This window comes from Podarcis muralis, chromosome 6 (assembly GCF_964188315.1).
Source record: "Podarcis muralis chromosome 6, rPodMur119.hap1.1, whole genome shotgun sequence".
In the NCBI taxonomy this organism is placed as follows: Eukaryota; Metazoa; Chordata; class Lepidosauria; order Squamata; family Lacertidae; genus Podarcis; species Podarcis muralis.
In genome coordinates, this window is record NC_135660.1 from 47708353 (window position 1) to 47729547 (window position 21195).

The 21195-nt window shown below is 41.6% G+C and overlaps 1 protein-coding gene and 2 long non-coding RNA genes across 5 annotated transcripts in view; 1 reads left to right on the forward strand and 2 right to left on the reverse strand.

Moving 5' to 3' along the window:
- MXI1 (MAX interactor 1, dimerization protein) overlaps positions 1–21061 on the forward strand; it is an 80899-nt gene extending 59838 nt beyond the window's left edge. For 2 of the 3 annotated variants that reach the window (XM_028730320.2, XM_028730321.2), the window contains exons 4-6: positions 8146–8260; positions 10621–10792; positions 13672–21061. In XM_028730320.2, the coding sequence (XP_028586153.2) occupies positions 8146–8260; positions 10621–10792; positions 13672–13835 (451 nt within the window). In that variant the 3' untranslated portion in view covers positions 13836–21061. The remainder of the gene's footprint in view (positions 1–8145; positions 8261–10620; positions 10793–13671) is intronic. The other variant, XM_077930222.1, reaches the window with a different exon arrangement.
- On the reverse strand, positions 1183–8148 carry LOC144328001 (uncharacterized). Its single transcript, XR_013393195.1, has 2 exons — positions 6138–8148; positions 1183–5766 (listed from the first exon to the last, which is right to left on the reverse strand). It is a non-coding gene; the product is annotated as an uncharacterized LOC144328001 (long non-coding RNA).
- On the reverse strand, positions 12061–21171 carry LOC144328000 (uncharacterized). The gene is made up of 2 exons (XR_013393194.1): positions 18096–21171; positions 12061–14602 (listed from the first exon to the last, which is right to left on the reverse strand). It is a non-coding gene; the product is annotated as an uncharacterized LOC144328000 (long non-coding RNA).
- Positions 21172–21195: the final 24 nt, after the last annotated feature.

Genomic DNA, 21195 nt, shown 5'->3' on the forward strand with positions numbered 1-21195 from the left:
AAACATTTCCACCAGCACTAATGTGGTAGCTTTAGTAGGAATCCCTATCTTAATTGTGGCGGTGCACAAAGACCTCATATTCTGGTGTTTAAAACAGTAAAAAAGTGCTCCCTGAATTGCCCCCTCAGTGTTCTAGCCCTGATCTGCAGGGAATCTACAATTATCATTCATAAACTTCGGGTTTTGGCAGGATTTCTGCCGTCACTGTGCCCAAGAGGCAGAGGAAGCAGTGTCTGGCCCTGCATGTGCGTGGTACAGTAGGGCTCCAGAGCGATGCAGTAAATGCTCATAAAAATAGGCTTCCTCCCCAAGCATTATATAATCAGAGGGAGTGATGTCATTTGTAACTGTGGAGAGTATCTCTGAAATTGCAGCCCTCCGCAGATGGGCGACTGCTCACCAAGTGAGAGGAGGAGAAGGAGACCCGTCCGACTGTGGTGTGACACACTGCAGTGTGGGGTTTTATAGCTTGAGAGAAGGAGAAAGCACAGGCTGGCAGGGTGAACAATCTGTCTTTTAACACGCACTCATGTGCTTGTCGCATAAGCTTTGTTCAAGGGAAATATGAAATTACATCCATGTGCGCCCACTTAAGGAATGTCGGTGGGTGTAGGCTTTTCTCATGCCTGCCTGGCAAGGTGAGCCTCCCAAAACATACTGGATCTCATCCACCTTTGCATCAGATCAGCCTAATCCAGCCAGGATCTCTGCCTCTTTCATTTCAAATGGATCTTGCACGTGTACTCTTATGGCTAGCCAGCAGTTTTCTGTCGAGAGATGTAAAAGCTGCAGAACTCCAGACTCTGTAGCTACATAGCAGAGTCGAATTTGACCCACGTTTGCAGGAGTCTTCTCTTGTGTTTTAACGTGTTAAAACTACTTGTGGCCTGTTTTGAGAATGCAAAGCACCTTCCTTTATTAGGTCAGTATGAACATGGAAGCTGGCCTCATTCATTCCTCCCACACTGTTCTCCTTCATAATGATACCTTTCAGTGCTACAAAAAGCGGTGTGCTTCGAAACTGGTACTTCCTGTCTCTGCAAAGGGCCTTGCGTCAGTCATTTTTACCCAATAAAGATCAGGAGTGTGGTTGATAGGCTACCAGGTCAACCTTGGTGCTTGCTTGTTTATACCAGTACAAAAGGTGTGTCAGTCTGCTGGCAGACAAATATGACCTGAAAGAGTTGTGCGTGGTTTTTATTAAAGAGAATCTATATACCACATAGAATTTTTGGAGCATTCTCATAAGTGGTTTGCAATATATAGAATTTAAGATCAAAATACAGTAAAATATACAAATGAAGATCAAAGTACAATAATCGCATTGTAAAAGTTTCATCACTTAAATGAACAAGTTGGCAACTGAACATGGTAACCTGCTCAAGCATCAGAATGAGGCCTGAGTAACACACAACCAAGTTTTCAGATATGTTTGAAGTATCTTGGGGAAGAGTTTTCCAGAGGGTTGGGGCTACACTTGGAAAAGGGCTGTTTTTGTAAGGTTTCTGGATGGCAATCCACAGTCTGATGACTGTAAAGGTCAAGTTGGGCTATTGTAGGAAAGGCTATCTGCTGGGTATTCGGATCTCTAGTTGTTTAGAGATTTATGTGCCTGTAACAAAACCTTGAAACTGGCTCAGTAGCAGATAAGCAGCCACTGCAGATCCCTAAGCACTGGTGTCATATCTGTAGAAGTAGCCATACCATTCGGTATTTTAGCTGCTGCATTCTGTGCTCACTGCAGCTTCCAAACCAAGTGGAAGGGAAGCCCCACATAGAGCAGGTTGCAGTAATCTAAGTGTGAAAGTTGCAGTTGTTGGGGATTAATATGACTGTACTGATGCCCCTCCCTCAAAAGAAAAGGTGGGAAGTTTCCACGTTTCTCCCCTCTTCTGCTGGAATAATCTATGCATGTGTTTTAATCTGAAACCAGATTCTCTTGATAAGTAGTGGAGCTTTACAGTTCCTAGTTCCTCTCTCAGGGAGCCTTCAACAAAGCCGCCCCCAAGTTAGACCTGCTTTCCTTCCTATCATAAACTGCATCAAATATTTAGTCCTTTTGCCTGGGCACCTTTGATATGTATTTTAAATAAGGGTGCCTGTTGCTCTGCGAAAGTCCTGTTGTAGACTAAGGAGACAGATTTAAGTCCTCAGGGTCTAAGTGCCCCTGCTAGATGTCATTGAATAAGGGACATTTGGTGGGTGGGGAAGCTGGTAACTTTGATATCAAAGCTTGGCCTGATAGGTCATCTGCTTGTGAAGCATCCTGTTCTGCAGGATTTATTGTGATACTAAGCAGCACATGGTCAACTCCCATCCTGCTTGGATTGCAGGATGCGCAACAGCCAGTTGGTGCGTACTTTGCCTGTCCATTTAGGAGCATTTCAGGAAACATCTACGTAGGTCACACGGTGTAGATACAGAGAGGAAATGATTCTCCAACATGTTGCAGAGGAGGACGTTATCTGCAGAACATTGCCTTTGTTCTGACTCAGCCCACAAGCCTACCACCTGGATATGAAATTCACCAGTTCTTTGCACTGGTTCCAACTCCCAATACTGACCATCTAAAAATTCATCCTTACGTCTCCTGCAGACTATGGATTCATCCACATCTACCACTTGGAATTAATTGCTTAAAATATAATGGTAGTCTAGATTATCTAAATGTGCAAGGCTGATAAAATGCAGAGATGGGAAGCCGCCCTATTATGTACAGAAAGCTTTTCTGAATTTAAAGGCACTGCTTTAGATTTGAGGAAATATTTTCACCCCTGGTGTCTGGGCGAGATATTATGTTATGTCAGCATAACCTGCATATTAAGAGCTGGTAAGGTTGACTCCTAATGCTATGGGAGGTAATTACCCAGCAAAAGGGCAAATATTGAGAGGTGATGAAATGTGTTACCTGGTAACTATCATGTTCTGCATTTTGACTATCTCTGAAGGAAAACAGAAAACCACCTTTTACCGAATCAAAACTTTGGTGCACTTGGTTCAGTATACTCTACACAGACTGGCAGCAACCCTCTAGATTTTTCTTCAGAATTCTTTTCTCTCTGATTCTTTTCGTGGAGATGTTGGGAAGTGAGCTTGGGATCTTTGCTATGCAAAGCCTCTGCTCTTCTAGTGAGGCCCTGAAGCTGAATGCATGGATTCCTCTCTCTCTCTGAGTCCATGAATCAGAGCCACTTCTGAGTAGACAGTTTATAGCCATGAGAAATATTCACATATCATGTCGGGTACAAAGAGCAAGATCCTTTCATTTATTTACAGTATTTGTATGGCACTTTTCTGGCAGACCTCACAAAGCGGCTTACGGAAGATTATTACAGCAATAAGCACCTGCTTTTTAAAGAAGGGTTACAAAAAGTGGAAAAGACAACCTGTTTGTTTAGAAGAAGCTGTTGGTGCTTCTTCTCCCCTCCCCTCCCCTCAGGGCAGGTGGTCCCTTCAGATGCCCCCGTGGTGACTGTTCAAAGTTTTTAAAAGTTTTACACAGCTTAGGACCCAGGCGGGTGTTGGATCATCTTTTCTACCCAGTCACTGAGTTTGCTGTCTCAAAGCTCTCATTTGGGTGCTTCTACCTTTGGAGGCAAGGCAGTGACCTGGAGAGAGCCATCTCTGAACTCTTTTCCCAGGAAGTCTCACCTACATCATGGTCATTTTGACAGCAATCAAATACCTTTTTATTCCTCCAAGCTTTTTTAAAACCTTGGAAGCCACTGTGAGAGCTTTATCTGCTGTTTTGTACTATACATCATCAGCTGGGTTTTTTTTGTCATTCCTTTGGAGCTTTTTTATAACTACTACTACTACTACTACTACTACTACAACTGTGATCTACTCTGTGTGCCCCTTTTGTGTCAAAGATGTGGGTTATGCGTCCTGTCAACATAGAAACCCTCAATTTCATGTCACCCTTCTTCAGAGCTGCCAGACAAGAGGACTTGTTTCTGCATAACAATTAAAGCAATGTAATTAGTTTACCCATAGTTATACTGTGCCCTCAAGTCATACAATGATCTTACATTGCTGCAGTGAGATGGCTGGACAAATCTGAGTGTATTTGCATAAACAGTCCTACATGGACCTCCCCTAATTCAAATTAGTCACTACCCTTCAAGTCCAGCAAAGCCCTCCTAAGGCATTTGCAAGTGCACCTGTTGCTGGGGTGGGAACCATTAACTTGTGTCAACTCCCTGTGTCAACCAGCAGCTGTCAATATAATTTTGTTATCTGAGTTGTGGGGCCCTCTTGATTGGCAGCATGGGTGAAGTGCTATATACTTTTCTTTTTCCATTTTAGGAAAGATACGAAAGCCGGGGCAAGAAATGGAAGGAGTTTAGTATGCATTGTTGTCTTCCAGAGTTTTTAAAGGTTTTATTTTTTTATGTGTTAAAAAACAAATCCAGCAAAGACAAAGCCAGAGCCTTGGGGCTGTTTTTCCAAGTGAATTACAGCCTTTTGTGAAGAGTTTTTTTGGAATACGAACACTGACAGGCTGTCCTTTCTAGTGGGTGCTCCTCTTCCTCTGACAGTTCATCAGCCAAACCCCTGACCCCACCACCCTTAATCATCCTTGCTTGTCAGTGATATAATTGTGCGATTACCAACACCTCCCCCCTCCTGGACTCCTTTCAAATTACTAACAATAGTCCATGTGAAATACAAAATGTAAATGAAGCACCCAGACTAATTTTTCGGCCTTCATTCAGATGGACTGAGCTTGCATTCCCCTCCTTTGTCTATGAACATGACTGATGAAGGCTTTCAGGAACTCGGGAGGCCTTCAGTGTAAACGGAGAGGCTGACGTCATGGTGTTATCGATTTGGGGATTTCACTTTCAGTCGCAGGTTGTGAATGAGCATTGGGGAGATTTCTTCAGGCGAAGGACGCAAGAACAAACAGCTACCAACTCTACCTTTATTTAGTTCAGAAAGTGGGCATTTTGGCCATTGTTGAGTGTTCTGCATCATCTTAAAAACGGTTCAGGGGGGGGGGGCGGAATATAACTTGTCCTCACCTTGCCTCCCTGTTTCCTATCCTATTTGAAATTCAGGTTTTTAGCTGAAGAAACTGGCTCCTTTGCATATATTCCTTTAAAGCACCATGTATGTGGGTGGCACTGTATTAAATATTTTGATGGGAGTGTTTAATAAAATAATTTTGCATATTGAATTCAAAATGAGCTCCAACTTAATTCTGTGTGTTCAGTGCCTCCTCACTTCACCTCAGTGTAGTCTGCATGGTCTTATCGTGGTCAGGAAGGTCTTTATTTTGACCTGAGAATGGATAGATGTGCTTTTTATCTAGTGAGGTGCTGGGAACAGCCACAACTGGAGATATGATGAAGGACTTTTCCCAGGGAATGGGGTGTGTGGGAAATAAAGGGTCCAAATAAGTAAACATATGCACATATATACCTAGAATCCAAGGCTGCCCTTTCTAGTAGATCCGTGACTGAGCAGCAGGGAGGCCTGGGTAGACCTGACTTCTGAGAAACTTGTATTCCAGATCCAGTCCTCTATTGCTTTCCATGAGTGACTTGGCATCCAGACAGCTTCTTTCCACCTCTAGCTGTAACTCTGAATTCTCTCCCTGGCTCCCTTCACCGCTTTTAGCCCTACAATAAACTTTGCAGCCCCCTCCCTCATTGGGTTTCCTGAAAGTGGGGGAGCTGACATGTTTTTAGTAGGCATTGTAAAGAGTACAGTGAAGGCAGACCTGTTCAGGGAAGTTTTTGATGCCTGATACAGTAGTACCTAGGGACGCAGGTGGCGCTGTGGGTTAAAGCCTCAGCGCCTAGGACTTGCCGATCGAAAGGTCGGCAGTTCGAATCCCTGCGGCGGGGTGCGCTCCCGTCGTTAGGTCCCAGCGCCTGCCAACCTAGCAGTTCGAAAGCACCTTCGGGTGCAAGTAGATAAATAGGGACTGCTTACCAGCCGGAAGGTAAACGGCGTTCCGTGTGCTGCGCTGGCTCGCCAGATGCAGCGATGTCACGCTGGCCACGTGACCCGGAAGTGTCTTTGGACAGCGCTGACCCTCAGCCTCTTGAGTGAGATGGGCGCACAACCCTAGAGTCTGTCAAGACTGGCCCGTACGGGCAGGGGTACCTTTACCTTTACAGTAGTACCTCTGGTTATGTAAACTTTGGAACGCAAAAGTGGCAAACCCAGAAGTAGTTTACTGGGTTTAGCCACATGCGCAGAAGTGGTCCTCTGGTTGTGAAAACCTCTGGATCCGGCCGGACCTCCGGATCGGATCCCATCCACAACCAGAGGTACCACTGTATTTTATAGGAAAGTGCAGTTGCTCTTATTTAAATGAATAAATGTTCATGTGCACCTGTCTTTGCCCTTTGCCTTTGTTTCTCAAGTAGAAGCCCAGTGGCAGGTGAACTATAATTCAAGATATCTGGATCGTTTTCTATGGGGCCAGTAGTGATTTCTCCCTGCTTCAGGGACGACCATGCTAGAAGACTTGAAAAGGATGTGGTCCTTTGTATCTAAGGGTGTCCTGACAACCAGTGTTTGTGTCAGTTGTGATTTTCAAGCTGGATTTGTCAAATGTGTGGTGTGTGGGTTGGCTGTGAGTGATTGTTTAGGAGTTCCAGCTGGTACAAAAAATGCACCAGCCTGCCTCTTGTCTCCTGACAGGAGTGGGTCACTAGCAGTATGTTTCACTCATGCTTTGGCATCTGCAGTGGTTCCTCATTCGCTTCTGATCACGATTCAAGGCTTTTTTATGTTAGTTTAAGCCTAGCATACTCCTGTGTTCCACTGAAATCTTTGTGGTTGACAAAGAAACGCCTCTTGACTCAGCCAGTCATTCTAGTGTTGAAGGGAAGCAGAATTACCCAAAGCTGTATTGCTTTATTCCCTGGAAGATTACAACCCCCCCCCCAAAAAAAACCAACAACCCTCAAGCCATATCTTTTAGCAAGTGTTAAAAAGTTTTTTGTTTTTTTCTGTTTTGTTTTTGCTCATTGGGCCTAAGCCAATCAAGGTTAGATTTTTTGGTAGATGCTGTTGTAGTGTAATATTTACTTTGATTTAGGCTTCTGTTACCTGTCCTGTAGTAGACAGTATTTTAAAGAATGCAAATTAGCAGTCAATCATGAGTCTGATATGCAGTTGTATTTTGAGTTAGCTAGTCTGGTATTGATGTCCTAATATTCATCAGGACATTGACATGTGGATCTGCATTTGTCCAGGGGATAGAATGCTGTATTTTATTGAGGAGAGGTAGTTTCAAGTTGCATCCTTGCCATGGACTCATTTGTAGTATTATTAATAATAATATTTATTCATATTTTATTTATTCCCCCCCCCCCCCCAAATCTGGCTGGGTTTCCCCAGCCACTCCGGGTGGCTTACAGCATATATCAAAACATAATAAAACACCAACCATTAAAAACTTCCCGATACAGGGCTGCCTTCAGATGTCTTCTAAAAATTATGCAGTTCTTTGTCTCCTTGACATCTGAAGGGAGGGAGTTCCACATGGAGGGCGCCACTACCAAGAAGGCCCTCTGTACTGTTACATATGAAGGACTGTATGTCTTGTGCTCACTACATGGTGGTATTGTATAATCCTAGGCTCCTTGTTGATCTTTTAATAGGAAACATCTTGAATCGGTTCCCTAAACACAGTGGCTGGATGTCAAAATAATTGCATGCGATGGAAGAATAATGGTGGTGGTGTTGAACATGCCGTCTTGGTTTGAGCCCTCTTTAGTACATGGGGCTACTGCATTTCCAAGTTTCTTTACTGAACACTGAAAAATTCAGGAGTACTCCAATGAGTATGTGATAGGTGTTGCCCATGTATAATCAGTCGTTGCATTTATGTCTGGGAATAAACTTCGTCTTAGGTTACTGTAGATGGTAACTATAAGGAAGGCAATGGATTGACTTTCCCCACAATGTATGGGGTAGATCATCTGGTTAATCCCTTTGCATGTGCCTTATTGAGCATACCATTCTATTGAGGTCAGAGTTTTGCCACGTAAAGTGAAATCTGTTGAATGTCAGGTGCGGCTGAAACAACAAGGTTGTTACCAGATGCCTGGGGGAACTGGGGTACTGTTGTTTGGGAAACTAATGAAATGCAGCTCTGACTCCCACATCTCTTCCTCACAGACGAGCTCACCTCCGCCTGTGTCTAGAACGTTTAAAAGTTCTGATACCACTAGGACCTGACTGCTCCAGGCACACAACCCTCGGGCTGCTTAACAAAGCCAAAGCACATATCAAGGTAAGAGCTGCATCTCTTTGTGTTTTTCCAGCACGTTTCAGTAAGATTAGTCTGGTAATGAAGTTTTGATTATCTAGGAGCCATAATTGCACTAAGGAAAGTTGACACCCTACCTTGGAGGATTAGTACCATAACATTATTACATTGTAAGTTTTTTCTTACAGCATAGTCCTATGCATGCTGACTTGAAAAGGGCTCAGTGAATTCAATAAGACTTTACTGAGTCCCAGTAAGGGTGTGCATAGGATTGCAGCCTTAGTTTGGCCATTAATGCACAGATCGACCTAGCATTGGGAATACTGTTCCTGAAATGCTACTCTTTGTTTTTAAATGATTCTTTTAAAACTCCAGAACATTTGCAGTTTCACAAACCAGGAAATTCACCAAGAGTTTGTCTTGCACCAATGCCATTAAAATCAACAGGAGTTGTGCAGGACACTGCAGTTTGTAAGCCATTGGAGCCAATTGAAAAATATTTATTGTGCTAACGCCATTAATTCCAGCAGGGCTTGCACTGGAGTTTTAACAGACTATAATCACTATAATATCCAAACTGCGGCTCTCAGCTTCATGTTAGAAACTATAATAGAAAGATACCAAAGTTTAATGAATTCACTGCAGGAGAAGCTGCAGTCAGATGTGGGAAGGTTTCTGTCTTCCCCAGCCTGTTCCTATAGCATATTCAAGATCAGGAGGTTCTGAATAAGTTCAAAACTAATATGTAGCATGAATGCTTTGGAAAGGCATTCGGCTATATGCAATGAGTTTATTGCACTTTACTACGTGCGCCTAAAATTTATATCTGGTGTGATTCATTATGTCATTAATCATAGTCTTAGAATGCAGATTTTTCCACAAAATTAAATTAAGAGTTGGATCATTTGAAATGATGTGCCCTTCTGCTGGCATTCTTTGTAAATTAACTCTCAAATATATTGAGTGTATAAATACCACTGAAATACTGAAGAAAACAGGATAGTAAATAATATGGCTGAAATCATAAGATGTTTACTTGGCTAGAATTTCTCCTGAAACTGTAATATGCACAACTGAAATAAAAATAGCAGAGTGTCCCTTACTGCCTTAAAGACTAACAAAATTGCTGCATTAATAATAGCAGCAGAAGTGTAGTTTCAAGTTGGGCTTTAAACTCTTCAAAGATGGAAAGGGGGGAAATAGTAGAATTTGAGCTGGATGGAATTGTTAAAAATCAAGCCCAATCTCAGAAGCAAGGCAAGACCAGTGAAAGATCATTCAGCATAATCTAGACCAAAGTGTGCCATAGAGAGAATCTGATGTTCAGCACAAATTACTCCAGGTAACTTAAGCAAGTGAGCCAGGCCACATGCTACAGGGAAATGCTGCTAAGGACCACCAGTGTTAACTGTTTGGGTTTTTTTTAATGCCCTGAAAAGGGAAAGCCAGCACAATAGTCAGTAACAACACAAAGAAAGAGCCAAACTGTTTTGAAGCAACACAGCAGGTGCTCGTGTTTGCAGTTTTTCTGACTCTTCTCCTGATGGTTTGCTTTAACAAAGGGTAGTGCCAGGCTCACAGGGATCAGGATGTGCTTAAACACACTGGAACAGCTCAGGCTTAGCAAGGGAGGGGAACTGTGCTTGCTTAAACGGATGGCATTAGCCTGAGATGACTTTAGAGTTACGCAACATGCTGGCCATCAGGAAACCCTGTGCACTGGCCTGGTAAGATTTCCCAGCTGCGATCAAAGGAGTCTGCAGCAGATTACATAAACCACTGTTCAACTGAGAAACTGCTTCGAAGAAATACCTAATAAACCAAATGAACAAGGGTACACCAACCTTTTTTATTAAAAAAAAAACCTTCTAATGCCTTTTCCACTTAAATAATCTGAACAGGGCTGAATGTTCCTGGGTCAGGAGACTATGATCCACTAATGGAGAGAGCTGACAGTGCAGCGTCCCGCGTTAATTAAGCGCTATACTCGATCTCCCCTTGATTTTGTCCTGTTAATTACTCACCAGAATCCTCACAGAGATGTTTTCGTTCTTGTTGCCACCACCAGCAAGCTGTTTCGGTGCCACCCGAGAACATAATTCATTTCAGATGTTAGTCAACAGAGGGAAATGAGTCTGCAGAAAAATACTAGGGAAATCCTCCGTAAGGACATAAGAAAAGGTTCATCTAGTCCAGCATTGTGTTCTCACAGTGGCCAACCAGATGCCTATGGGAATCTCACAAGCAGCTCTGGGGCGCAACAGCCCTCTGCCCACTTGTGATTCCCACAGCTGGCACTCAGAGGCGTCTTGCCTCTGACAGTGGAGGCAGAACATACCGTAGCTGTCAAGAAACAATAATTTGCTTGCTTTTTATCATGGCAGAAACTTGAAGAGGCTGACAGGAGAAGCCAGCACCAGCTTGATAACCTGGAAAGAGAGCAAAGATTCTTAAAGCGAAGATTGGAACAGCTGCAGGGCTCTCAGGAGATCGAGCGAATACGAATGGACAGCACTGGATCAACCATTTCCTCAGATCGCTCTGATTCAGAGCGGGGTCAGTATTTCATCTGTGACTTTAGAGAAGGGTGCAGAATTTCTGAGGCTCCCTTTCCACACATCTCCCCTCCTTCAGCCCATGAGCAGCTTGAATCTAATTCACCTGGCAAGACAGCCTGCTTTCACAGACATCTAAAACATTATTTCTTCCATGGTAGTTTCTTCTTTAACAAGGCTCACGGCTGGAGTCAGATGAGATGTAGTTCAAGATATCATTTTGACCCCATGCTGCTTTTCGATTCCTGTTATGGTATTGGCTTTTGATTTTCACCCCCCTGGCCCTTCACAACACAGAAACTAGTAGCATGAAGCACAATCCAGCGCAAAGATAATGGCTTTAAACCTCATTGATTTGCCATCGCCCAATGTGCACTGGGGACACGGGTGGTGCTGTGGGTTAAACCACAGAGCCTACGACTTGCCGATCAGAAGGTCGGCAGTTCGAATCCCCACGACGGGGTGAGCTCCCGTTGCTCGGTCCCTGCTCCTGCCAACCTAGCAGTTCAAAAGCACGTCAAAGTGCAAGTAGATCAATAGGTACTGCACCGGCGGGAAGTTAAACGGCATTTCCGTGCGCTACTCTGGTTCGCCAGAAGCCGCTTAGTCATGCTGGCCACATAATCCAGAAGCCGGCTCCCTTGGCCAATAAAGCAAGATGAGCACAACCCCAGAGTCGGTCAAGACTGGACCTAATGGTCAGGGGTCCCTTTACCTTTAATGTGCACTGGAGTGTTTCATGTGTTGGATCTTCCAGTGACTGTGAAGAAGTGCGTGGCCATACCCAAATGTATTTCACATTTTCTTCTTTTAGTCATGAGGGACCACAAAACATATTCGGGGAAAGCTCGCAAATTCATTTGTGGTAGAAACATCTCCGGATGCAAATGGTATCAGTGTTGTTACTATATTTAAAATTGATTTGAAAAGCACATACTGTGAATACGTGAATGACATCACTAAGGTGTGACAAGATGATTTGCACTTCTTATCCTACATAGTACAGGCAAACCTCGGAGATATTGTGGGTTCGGTTGCAGGCCACCGCAATATAGCAAATATTGCAATAAAGTGAGTCACAGAAACTTTTTGGTTTACTAGTGCATATAAAAGTTTACACTATACTAGATGTTCACACTATACCGTAGTCTAAAGTGTGCAATAGCATAATGTCTAAAAAAAACCTCCAATGTGCATATCTTAATTAATGTGACACAGAAGCACGACATGCATATGCTGTTGGAAAAATGACTCCTCCTTGACGCAGGGTTGCCACGAACCTTCAATTTATTAAAAACACAGTATCTGAGAAGTGCAATAAAGCAAAGCGCAAAAAACGAGGTATGCCTATAATTGGGAAGCAGCGTTAACCAGAATGATTGACACATTAACACTGATAAACTCGAACCTAGTCTGCCTTGTCATAATATCAGTATATTTCAGCATGGGGTTCTTAGATGAGATGAAGGGAATAGCAAAATTATTGTGCCCCAAGTCATTGTGTCTGTGCAGGATCAATTAGCAGCAGCGTCTCATCTCCCTTATAACACCCTTGCTAATTTGCTCTTGCTATGCTGGACTGAAATAAGGTATATGTATCTGGCATAGCTATTATTTTAACCTGATTTCTACATAACCATTGAGAAATCTCAGAAGTGAAGATGTTTGATATGTTTCTCCAGGATGACTCCAGAATATTATTATCTATTGTTTCCCCCTAGAAGTTTGTTTTACCTTCTGAGGATGGTGAGCCAGTATGCTTGATGACCCAAAGTATTGTCTATATATTTTAAATGGCATGGGACACACATAATGTGCCATGCAGTTTGATACTCTATGTGGATTAGTGTCCTCTTTCATTAAAGCCTGTCTTTTATGGTTGCCTAGAGGAATTTGTAAATACAGGGACACACTTGCAGGTCAAGGCTCTTTGCTGATTCAGTCATTCGGAGAAGTTTCTAGTCTATATTTCTCCCTGAAGTGCTAGTTTTCCATATTTTTTTATTGTATGCACTAGAGCATTTCAACATGTGTTGCATTCTGAGATAGTACAGTTCCATGCTCTGCTGTGTGCTTTTTCTAAGTGTTTGAAACAACAGACTGTAAAAGGAGATCTGTGCTAGGCATCCATTGGTCAAGATGGCTGAAGGTCTGCATGTCTTCCTGCTCCACAGATGACCCTTTCCTAGACCTCATTTGCCCTTGCAAATTTAAATCTCTGAGAACTCAAAAATTTAGAATGAATCGTGCAAATTAAGTGAGAGGATGCCAATTTACTTGTATTACTAATTCAAAGCGTAGAATGTGATAGTGTCTGCGTATAATTTGCATGCAACGATTAATGTGCCTTCCCTGGTTTGCAACAAAGCTCCTTGTTGTTGATTTGAGAAGGGGTAATCTGTTTTCTAGAGCAGCAGGAGTTCAGATTTACGATATTGTATTGGTAACTATCTGCTTAATCCAAGGCTGTGCCACTAGATATGAATTTTCTCTCTTGAGCTAGCAGCTGAAAGTGATAATCTAATCAATAACTTTCTAATCAAAATGACTGAAAATGTACTAAGCAGTTAAATAGTTGTGCAGTAATAAGCTCCTTTCCGTGCTCAGGAGCACTCACCAATAATTTAAAATGTTTAATCCAAAATCTGTTAAATTGGGAGTCCAAATCAGCTGGCACCAAATGGGCTGTAATAATAATTCTTTCAAAACATGGATTAATATAACGACAGTTTCCTGCCTTCTGTTCTTCCTTTTTCCTCAATGATACAACACTAGACATTTCCAAGCAAATCTCATGATGTGGCCAGGACCTTTTGCCAGTCTTGATTGAACAGTGAACCTACCCTGATACTAACTTGGGGCGTCTTCCTTCTTTTGCAGAAGAAATCGAAGTGGATGTGGAAAGCACAGAGTTCTCCCATGGAGACGTGGATGATATCAGCACAACCAGTACAAGTGACATTGATGACCACAGCAGCTTGCAAAGCATTGGGAGTGATGAGGGTTACTCCAGCGCTAGTGTCAAGCTCTCCTTCACTTCCTAGAGCATGGTGCTAGGGCAGAGCAGATTATTTCTTTGGGGTAGTTGAAGTTCACACAGCAGAGCTCTTAGATACAGTATTTTTCTTCTCCGAACCGCACTTCAACAGCTAAGCTTGGACAGATGCAACTCTAGAATAGCTCTGTGGGTCCACAGGAGGGTGGGAACCTAACAGGGGAGTCAGTCAGTCTCCATGCTGTCATAGTCCAAAATACTGACTTAGTGCTGAACCCATAGCTATTTTGACGTCTGAAGCAGGACTCCAGTTGTGCACAGCTGGACTGAGATTTGCCCATGTATAAGTGGATAGCTTTGCTAAGAGATTATTTGATTTGGACAAGGGATCTTGGTTATTCTGGCCCCAATCCTTTTTCTCAGTTTGTCATACCTTCTGAGAAATGGAAATTTTTCCATCTTCCAAATTTAGCAAGCTTTGTTAAGAGCCCTTGTGGTGCTAAATATAAATAAAAACGTTAGTCCAATATCTCATGATGATGATCTAACGCTAGTCCCAGATTGTGGGACAAAAGTAGCCAAGGTGATACTAGTTTCTTGGACCAGCCTCTTCTGATGAGTTTGCACAATTTTATGAATTACAAAACTCCTTTTTTCATTCTCCTTAAAATCCCATCACTTGATTGAAGCTTCTTTCCCCCTTTAACCTGAACGCGAGAACTATGGGAAGTTCTTGTGTACTCTCACCAGCAGTAGCTAGTCCAGTCAACACCTTCTGCCCACTAGGTTTCTCCAGTCAGCTCTGATCATTATTACCTAAGAGATAACAATAATAGTTAGAAGCTCTGCTCATGCCCTGTGAAAAGAGAGGTGCTGCAAATCTGGAAGCAATTCTCATTCAGCTCAACTTTTCAGCTGGACATTGTTTCAAGGCAAGAGCTTGTGCCGCATTATTTAGCACTAGGGTGTTGAGCTGTAAAATACCAGCACACAGTGCAACTGCTCTCTGGATTCAATGGCTACAGCAGTAACTCCTTGTCTTGTAGAGTGATGCTTCTGACAGAGCGAGACAGACAGACAGACAAGCCTGTAAAAGATATGATGTGCAGGAAAGGCACAGCCTCCATTCTGAGCCGCAATGATCCTTTTTTTTTCCTTTTGCAAATTATTTTGATAAATGTTTGTAAAAGTTGTTCAGGTGAGAGAACCTACATGCAACAATGTCTTTTTAGAACTCGTAGGCATGATTCTGCAGATGTCTTTTGTAACTAACACCAATGGAAAGGGACCCGTTTTTCTGCTGCCATGCACAAAAGGAACAGGGAACTCTCCTCGGGTTTTATGGCTCTTCCTTTTGATTTCCTTTATGGATTCCCTTTGCAAACTTTGCCACCTGGATCCAACCATAGTTGTGGGCCCACAGTTAACATGGCATGTGTCTCACAGTTCCTCAGGGGACGCCTCCCACTCTCCCTGAGCAGGAACTGTTGCAGTTGTCTTGCTGTTAACAAAATAAGATTGTATCCAATTTTTTAAAAATGATTTTCCTTTTGCGATAAGCTTTCTAACCTGCACTTTGAGGTCTTCTTTGCTTTCACTTTTAAGTTTTTAACTACAAGGATTTTTATTATTGTTCCTTTACCAAGTTTAAACTTCTTTTTTTAGAGACCTCATTTATGACACTTGTTTGAGACTTAAGTAATTTGCCTACCCCGTAATTACTAAGGGAAAAAAAGAGAAAAAGAGAAAAAAATGCTTTATAAAATTCATAACTTATTGCTGATTATAATTATTGGGTTGTTAATTTCAGTCCTGTAGATTTTTAATTTTATTATTCTTTAGATAGGGCTGGGCGACAAAAAACAAAAAAACAAAAAAAACAAGGTAACCTCATTTAGCAGTGCAGTGGAATTGTGTTTAAATGTTAGCATATGGTTCTGCTTAATAGTAGCACTTTAACACCATTAAACATTTCTGTATCTGAAATGCACTGTGTTCTGCCATTTTGGTCACTCATGATAATATTTTAGAATTCCCATGTTCTTGTGCCTGGAAGTTTTTTTAAAAACCTATTGGCCATGTGATTAGATGACCCCAAATGACCTCTCATGTAGATCTTGTCTTGATACTGATATGCTGCGTGTATGTTTGAACCCACATGTTATCCATTCACCCCAGAGCTATTACTGTGTCATATAATACAAGACACAACTTTAGAACCTGTGTCATGAAATAGAAGCATAATCCCACCAAGGTTATAGTGTGTTTTATAGAGCTGGGGTTTTTTATTTTTTATTTTGTTTGGTAAAGCCTGGATCCAGTTGTTGTTCTACATTAATCTTCCCTAGGTGACTCTATAAACATTCTGGTTTACTGCATGTGGTACTCTCTCCCTCTAGTGGCTGGAATAAGAACCCATTAGTTGTAGTTAATGGGAGTAAAACGTTCAGCTGAACCAGTAGCAACAACTTTTATAGTACTGAGGTCTGTTAATTGGCCCATTATCTGCATGTGTGAAGCTATAGCGTCCCAGCACAATTCTTTGGGGCTGTCAGAATGACTGGCGAGAACTCAAAATGAGCCAAAATTGTAGTACTGAGTTGTGTGGGTAGCCTTGGTTTGTGATTTTGCAGACACAAAAATCTGTCCCACTGACATCCTTTGAGTCCATTTCTGATCACAGGAGCTCATGTAGCAGAGTACATGCTTTGAAGGTAAAAGGAGTTGAGTTCAAACCCTGACATCTCTGGTTGGAAATTTTTTTTTAGAAGGACTAGAAAAAAGATGAGCCTGGAAAGTTGCTGTCCAGATGTTGAATACTGATCTGATTTAAGTGCTGTTATGTGTCAAGATCATGTAAAAAATAATTAGATGGGAAGGACGGACAAGTCTCTTTATGCATTACTTTGTTGAAGGGGTAACATGACTGTTCCTGGACTCTCTTGAAGAGTGTTTGGGGAGGAGGAATTTCCTAGCTCCATAGATTCCCAGAATGATTTAGAATGTTGGGGAGGTTCTCTCCTTCAGAAGTTATTCCACAACAAGGCACCAGGAAGAGCTGTGTGTGACCTTTGGGTTAGAGCTAGACACACAACCTCCCTTTGTATAATAAGTAACATATAAAAAAGATTCTACCTACACTAAATTCTGCACAAGCACAATATAAACCTAGAGGGTCTTTGAAGTGTTGCTCTAGAATCACATATAACAGTTTGTTGAAGAGCCACTGCAACAAGGTACAACAGGCTGAATATGTATGTTATGTTAGCCATTCTATTTTTTTTAAAAAAGAAAAGGGTACGTTTGCGTAATAGTCATAGTGATAGCCAGAAAGCAGCTCAAACTTCAATATAACAGCTAGAAAAGGCTTTATTTCCCCATGTTCGTCATTAAATTGAATTTATATCTTGAAATTTCCTCTTGTTCCTTACACTTGAGATACATTTATATAATCTTCTCCCCCTCCCCATGTCTAATTTGTAATGTGACCCTATGCTTGTTTGCTCAGAAGTCACACTGTGTTCAGTGGTGTTTCACTTTCAGATAAACATGCCTATATCTGTAGACGGAGACCCAAAAGTTAAATGTGACTTTGCATTTGGCATACAGCTTGCATCAGCTGCAGGAATGGGCCATTTCCAAAACTGGTAATCCCATATAGGTGCATCACCAGGCCTTGAATGGCTGGGAAATTCTATTCACCCAAAAGCTAATGAACATAAAAAGGCTAAACTGACTTCATTATCACCAAGACTGTTGACATTCATGATGCTTACTGAGAAATATATCAGTCCAGGTTTGTCTTCATCTTGGTGAAAGCTCTTATTTGAGGTATTTGTCACTGTTAATGCTTGTGTGGGTAATGCCAAGAATGGATGTGTACCTTACTATATCCAGAAGATGCGCAAGAGTTATGTTTGTTTTCTGCCACCTAGGAAATGATGGACATAAGCAACCACTAGTGAGGTTGCTAGTGTCTATGTTTATTCTCTCTCTAGGATTAGGCATGGATATTTCCAAACCTTGCTATAGGAGAGCCATATTCCTGGAGATGCGGGGATTGAACTCTTTCCATGCAAATCATGTGCCCTATATCTGAGCTTTTTTGAATGTGATGAAAAATGGAAGCAGCAGCTGTACATGCATGGCCACTTTTCCCTGAACAGTCTTGAGTGAGGCAACTAGACAGCACTGAACTTCAAACTCATGCAATGTGATGGACTACATGACTTGGAGCACACTATGGCACTTCAGTTCAAAGACAGTAACATACTAGTGGAATGGGCTTATATGGGCAATAACAACTTACAGTTAATTAAAATTCATGATTCTCAGAAACTTGAAACCCTCTTTTGTTGTGACTTCATCTTTTGCTCTTCAGACTTCATGCACTGAGGAGCTGGAAACTGCAGTTCCATTATAACATGATTGGTCATGCAACACAAAAGTGGGAAAGGGGTTGTGAGTTAAAGGAGATTTAACCAATGTGAACCAATGATCTTAGCTTCCAGAGGCAGAGCACCAGGACCAGTTGACGTACCATGGTCTGCATCAGATCAATGGCGTTAGAGAAACTGGCCAATGTTGGAGCCAACTGAAAGTAGCAGTTGTTACTGTTCACTCTTCACCTATGGCCTAATCCTTAGCCATTTTACAACGCTGTAACAACTGGCCTCCCTGGTGCACAGTCTACACCTGCCATCATTAAATTACGCCACTGGAAAGTTCTAAATAGCAAGATAATTTACAAAAGAAGGAACACTAAAAACAGAATCGTCAACATCAAGAATTGTTCATTTTTCTCCTCTCTAGCCAAGTTGCAAATAATTTTTTTAACTACTAAACACTATCCACTATTTCTCTGTTCAGCTGGTCAAACCAGTGCGGGTATATATAAGCCAGTGTCAGAACTATTTTTTTTTAAATGCTAAAGATCCTTTTAGAAAAACAGGAAATTTGGATGTAAATGCTACTAAAATAGCTATGAATATCTATGTCCTCATACTTCAGATACCACTAGCATTTACGTAGTTTGCCCCCACCCCTCTTGATTCCTTGTAGCACAATATGATCTTGGTTTTAGTATATTACTCTATTAACAACCACTGCATACAGAAGGAACCTGCTTCTATGACTATAACAGGACTAAAGCTCAGGGCCAACTCAGATGATCACTGTACACAAAATAGCTGGGGGTGGGGGAGAGAGAATGCACAAGCGTTCTACACTGGACTAACCTTCAGCTCAATACTAGGCAGAGGATCCAGCATCAGGAGTTCAAGAAACAATGGTTACTGCGGCATGCCAAAAGCTGAATGCTGCATGTGGCTGTGGGTGTATAAGACAAGCTGCTAAGGAAAACGGCAGGATTTTCCAGTAGCTACTATTGCGAAACTTCTACGTGTGTGAATCAACCTTCAGCTCCTTTCCTATTTTCTGTACATTTAAGATAGATATTTAAGCAAAGTTACTTACCTGAAGTGGCTACCTTCCTCACCCACCCCCAAATGCAAGCTACAGTAGCATTGTACAGTTTCTCAAATACACAGCTATCCTTAATTTCTGTTACAAAAGCAGCAGGGACCAAGTCATACACAAAGAGTTCAACAGGCTGGTCATTTGATTACAGTGGGCTCAAGCATGCCAAACACTCTATTATACCGTGGCTAAAATCTCCAGTCAAGTAAGTGTAGCGGCATTACTGCTCCTAATGCTCTGCAAGATTAACTTGTCATACACAAACAAAAAACAATGAAATCTACAAGGCTATGTAGGATTTGAAGAGCTGAACAGTAAAATCAATTACTGAATCCAATGTGGAAGACACACATCAATTCAGACATTTGCTAGATAGAAAAATATCAGCAAGTCCTGCTAGAAATTTTACAGGAGCTAGAAACTTAGCAGGCGCTCCAACACACAACAAAATATTGCATGTCAGGAAGCTGAGTGTAAGTTATATACCCTTCCCTATAGGGACTTCAGCTGACCCCCTAAGGGAGGGACCAACCAGGTTGTGCAACATGATGCTCCAATTGGCAGTAACTAGGGGGTGTATTCAGGCAGGTGTTTCCTGCATAGCAGCTCACTGCTTGTTGCAAACTGCCAGAACAGATTAATCCCATTTTTTGAATGAAGAACATGCCAAATGAAGGCAAGCTAGCCCTTTATATGCATAAAATGCCTTACCCATTATAAAAACATGATTCAAATTCAACCCAAATAAGTAATGATAGGGCTCCTCCACAGAGAAAATGTGCTTCTCTGGAGATATTTCTGATAGTGCTCTTGTTGGAATAGGCTGATGTCCCTATTCAGCACCTATTGACATGGTACATTAAATTGTTTTAAAATCACAACAGCTAAGAAAAAAATGCATTTTTTCATCAATCACTGTTGTGCTACGTAGCTCTTGGATTTTAAAATGTCACAGTCTTGCGGTATATAAACAATCCTGCTACTGATCTTGCAAGCCTAGCCATCGCAGAATGCAAAGGAAATTGTAATTCAAGCATGACATCTCACTTTGCAATTCTCAAAATGTTTTCCTAAACTTAGTCTTCTGCAGCTTCTATTACTTTGCTATTTTAAAAGAAAAGAGTTACTGCAGTGTAATCTTGCATAGGATTTATGTTTGCAACTATTATATTCTAATGTAAAATGACTACAATACAGGTCTTTAAACCCAGTAAGTACATTTTATCTTCAATCACATTAACCAGTGTCTGATGCACAAAATTAGGTTTGTGCCATTATAATTTTTCCCAGCTGTTAAAAAAAATACCAGCAAATCTGTTTCAGCCTCTACTGAATTATGGGTTTCCTTTGTAATTTGTGTATTAAAGGGGGGAAATGTACAGTGCTATGTTTCTATATAATGATACTGCACTGGTCTAGGAATGCAATTCCGTGTTTAAACAGATATGTATCCTCTTGACAAATATTTTTATGTGCAAGTTTATTTTTAAGATTTCTGTTATCACTATTTTGCTTCCTCTGAGGTTTCCTGAACTTTGGTGCAGTTACTCTAATGGTGCTGTAGCCAACTGCTACTTGAGGAACTGAATGATAAAACCCCCCAACCAATCCATGATTGGTGCTTAAATTGACCAGCGCCAATCGTCAAAACAATACTGAAACAGCATTATCTATAGTGGTGCAGGGATGGTGCTGACAAAGATGTTACATTTTCCATCATTGTAAACATTATTCTTTTGTTTGTGGGCATCTATATAAACTTGTTTAAAATATACAAATAAATTTTATGAAATTTTATTTCTAGTAAGATTTGTTACCCTTTTCTCTTCCCACATCGCTAATGAAAAAAATTAATACTAGTTCAGTTGTCAAACTGCTGCAACAGCATAGCTCCATCTACGTTGATGGCTTACCTAGTCTACTGAAAATTG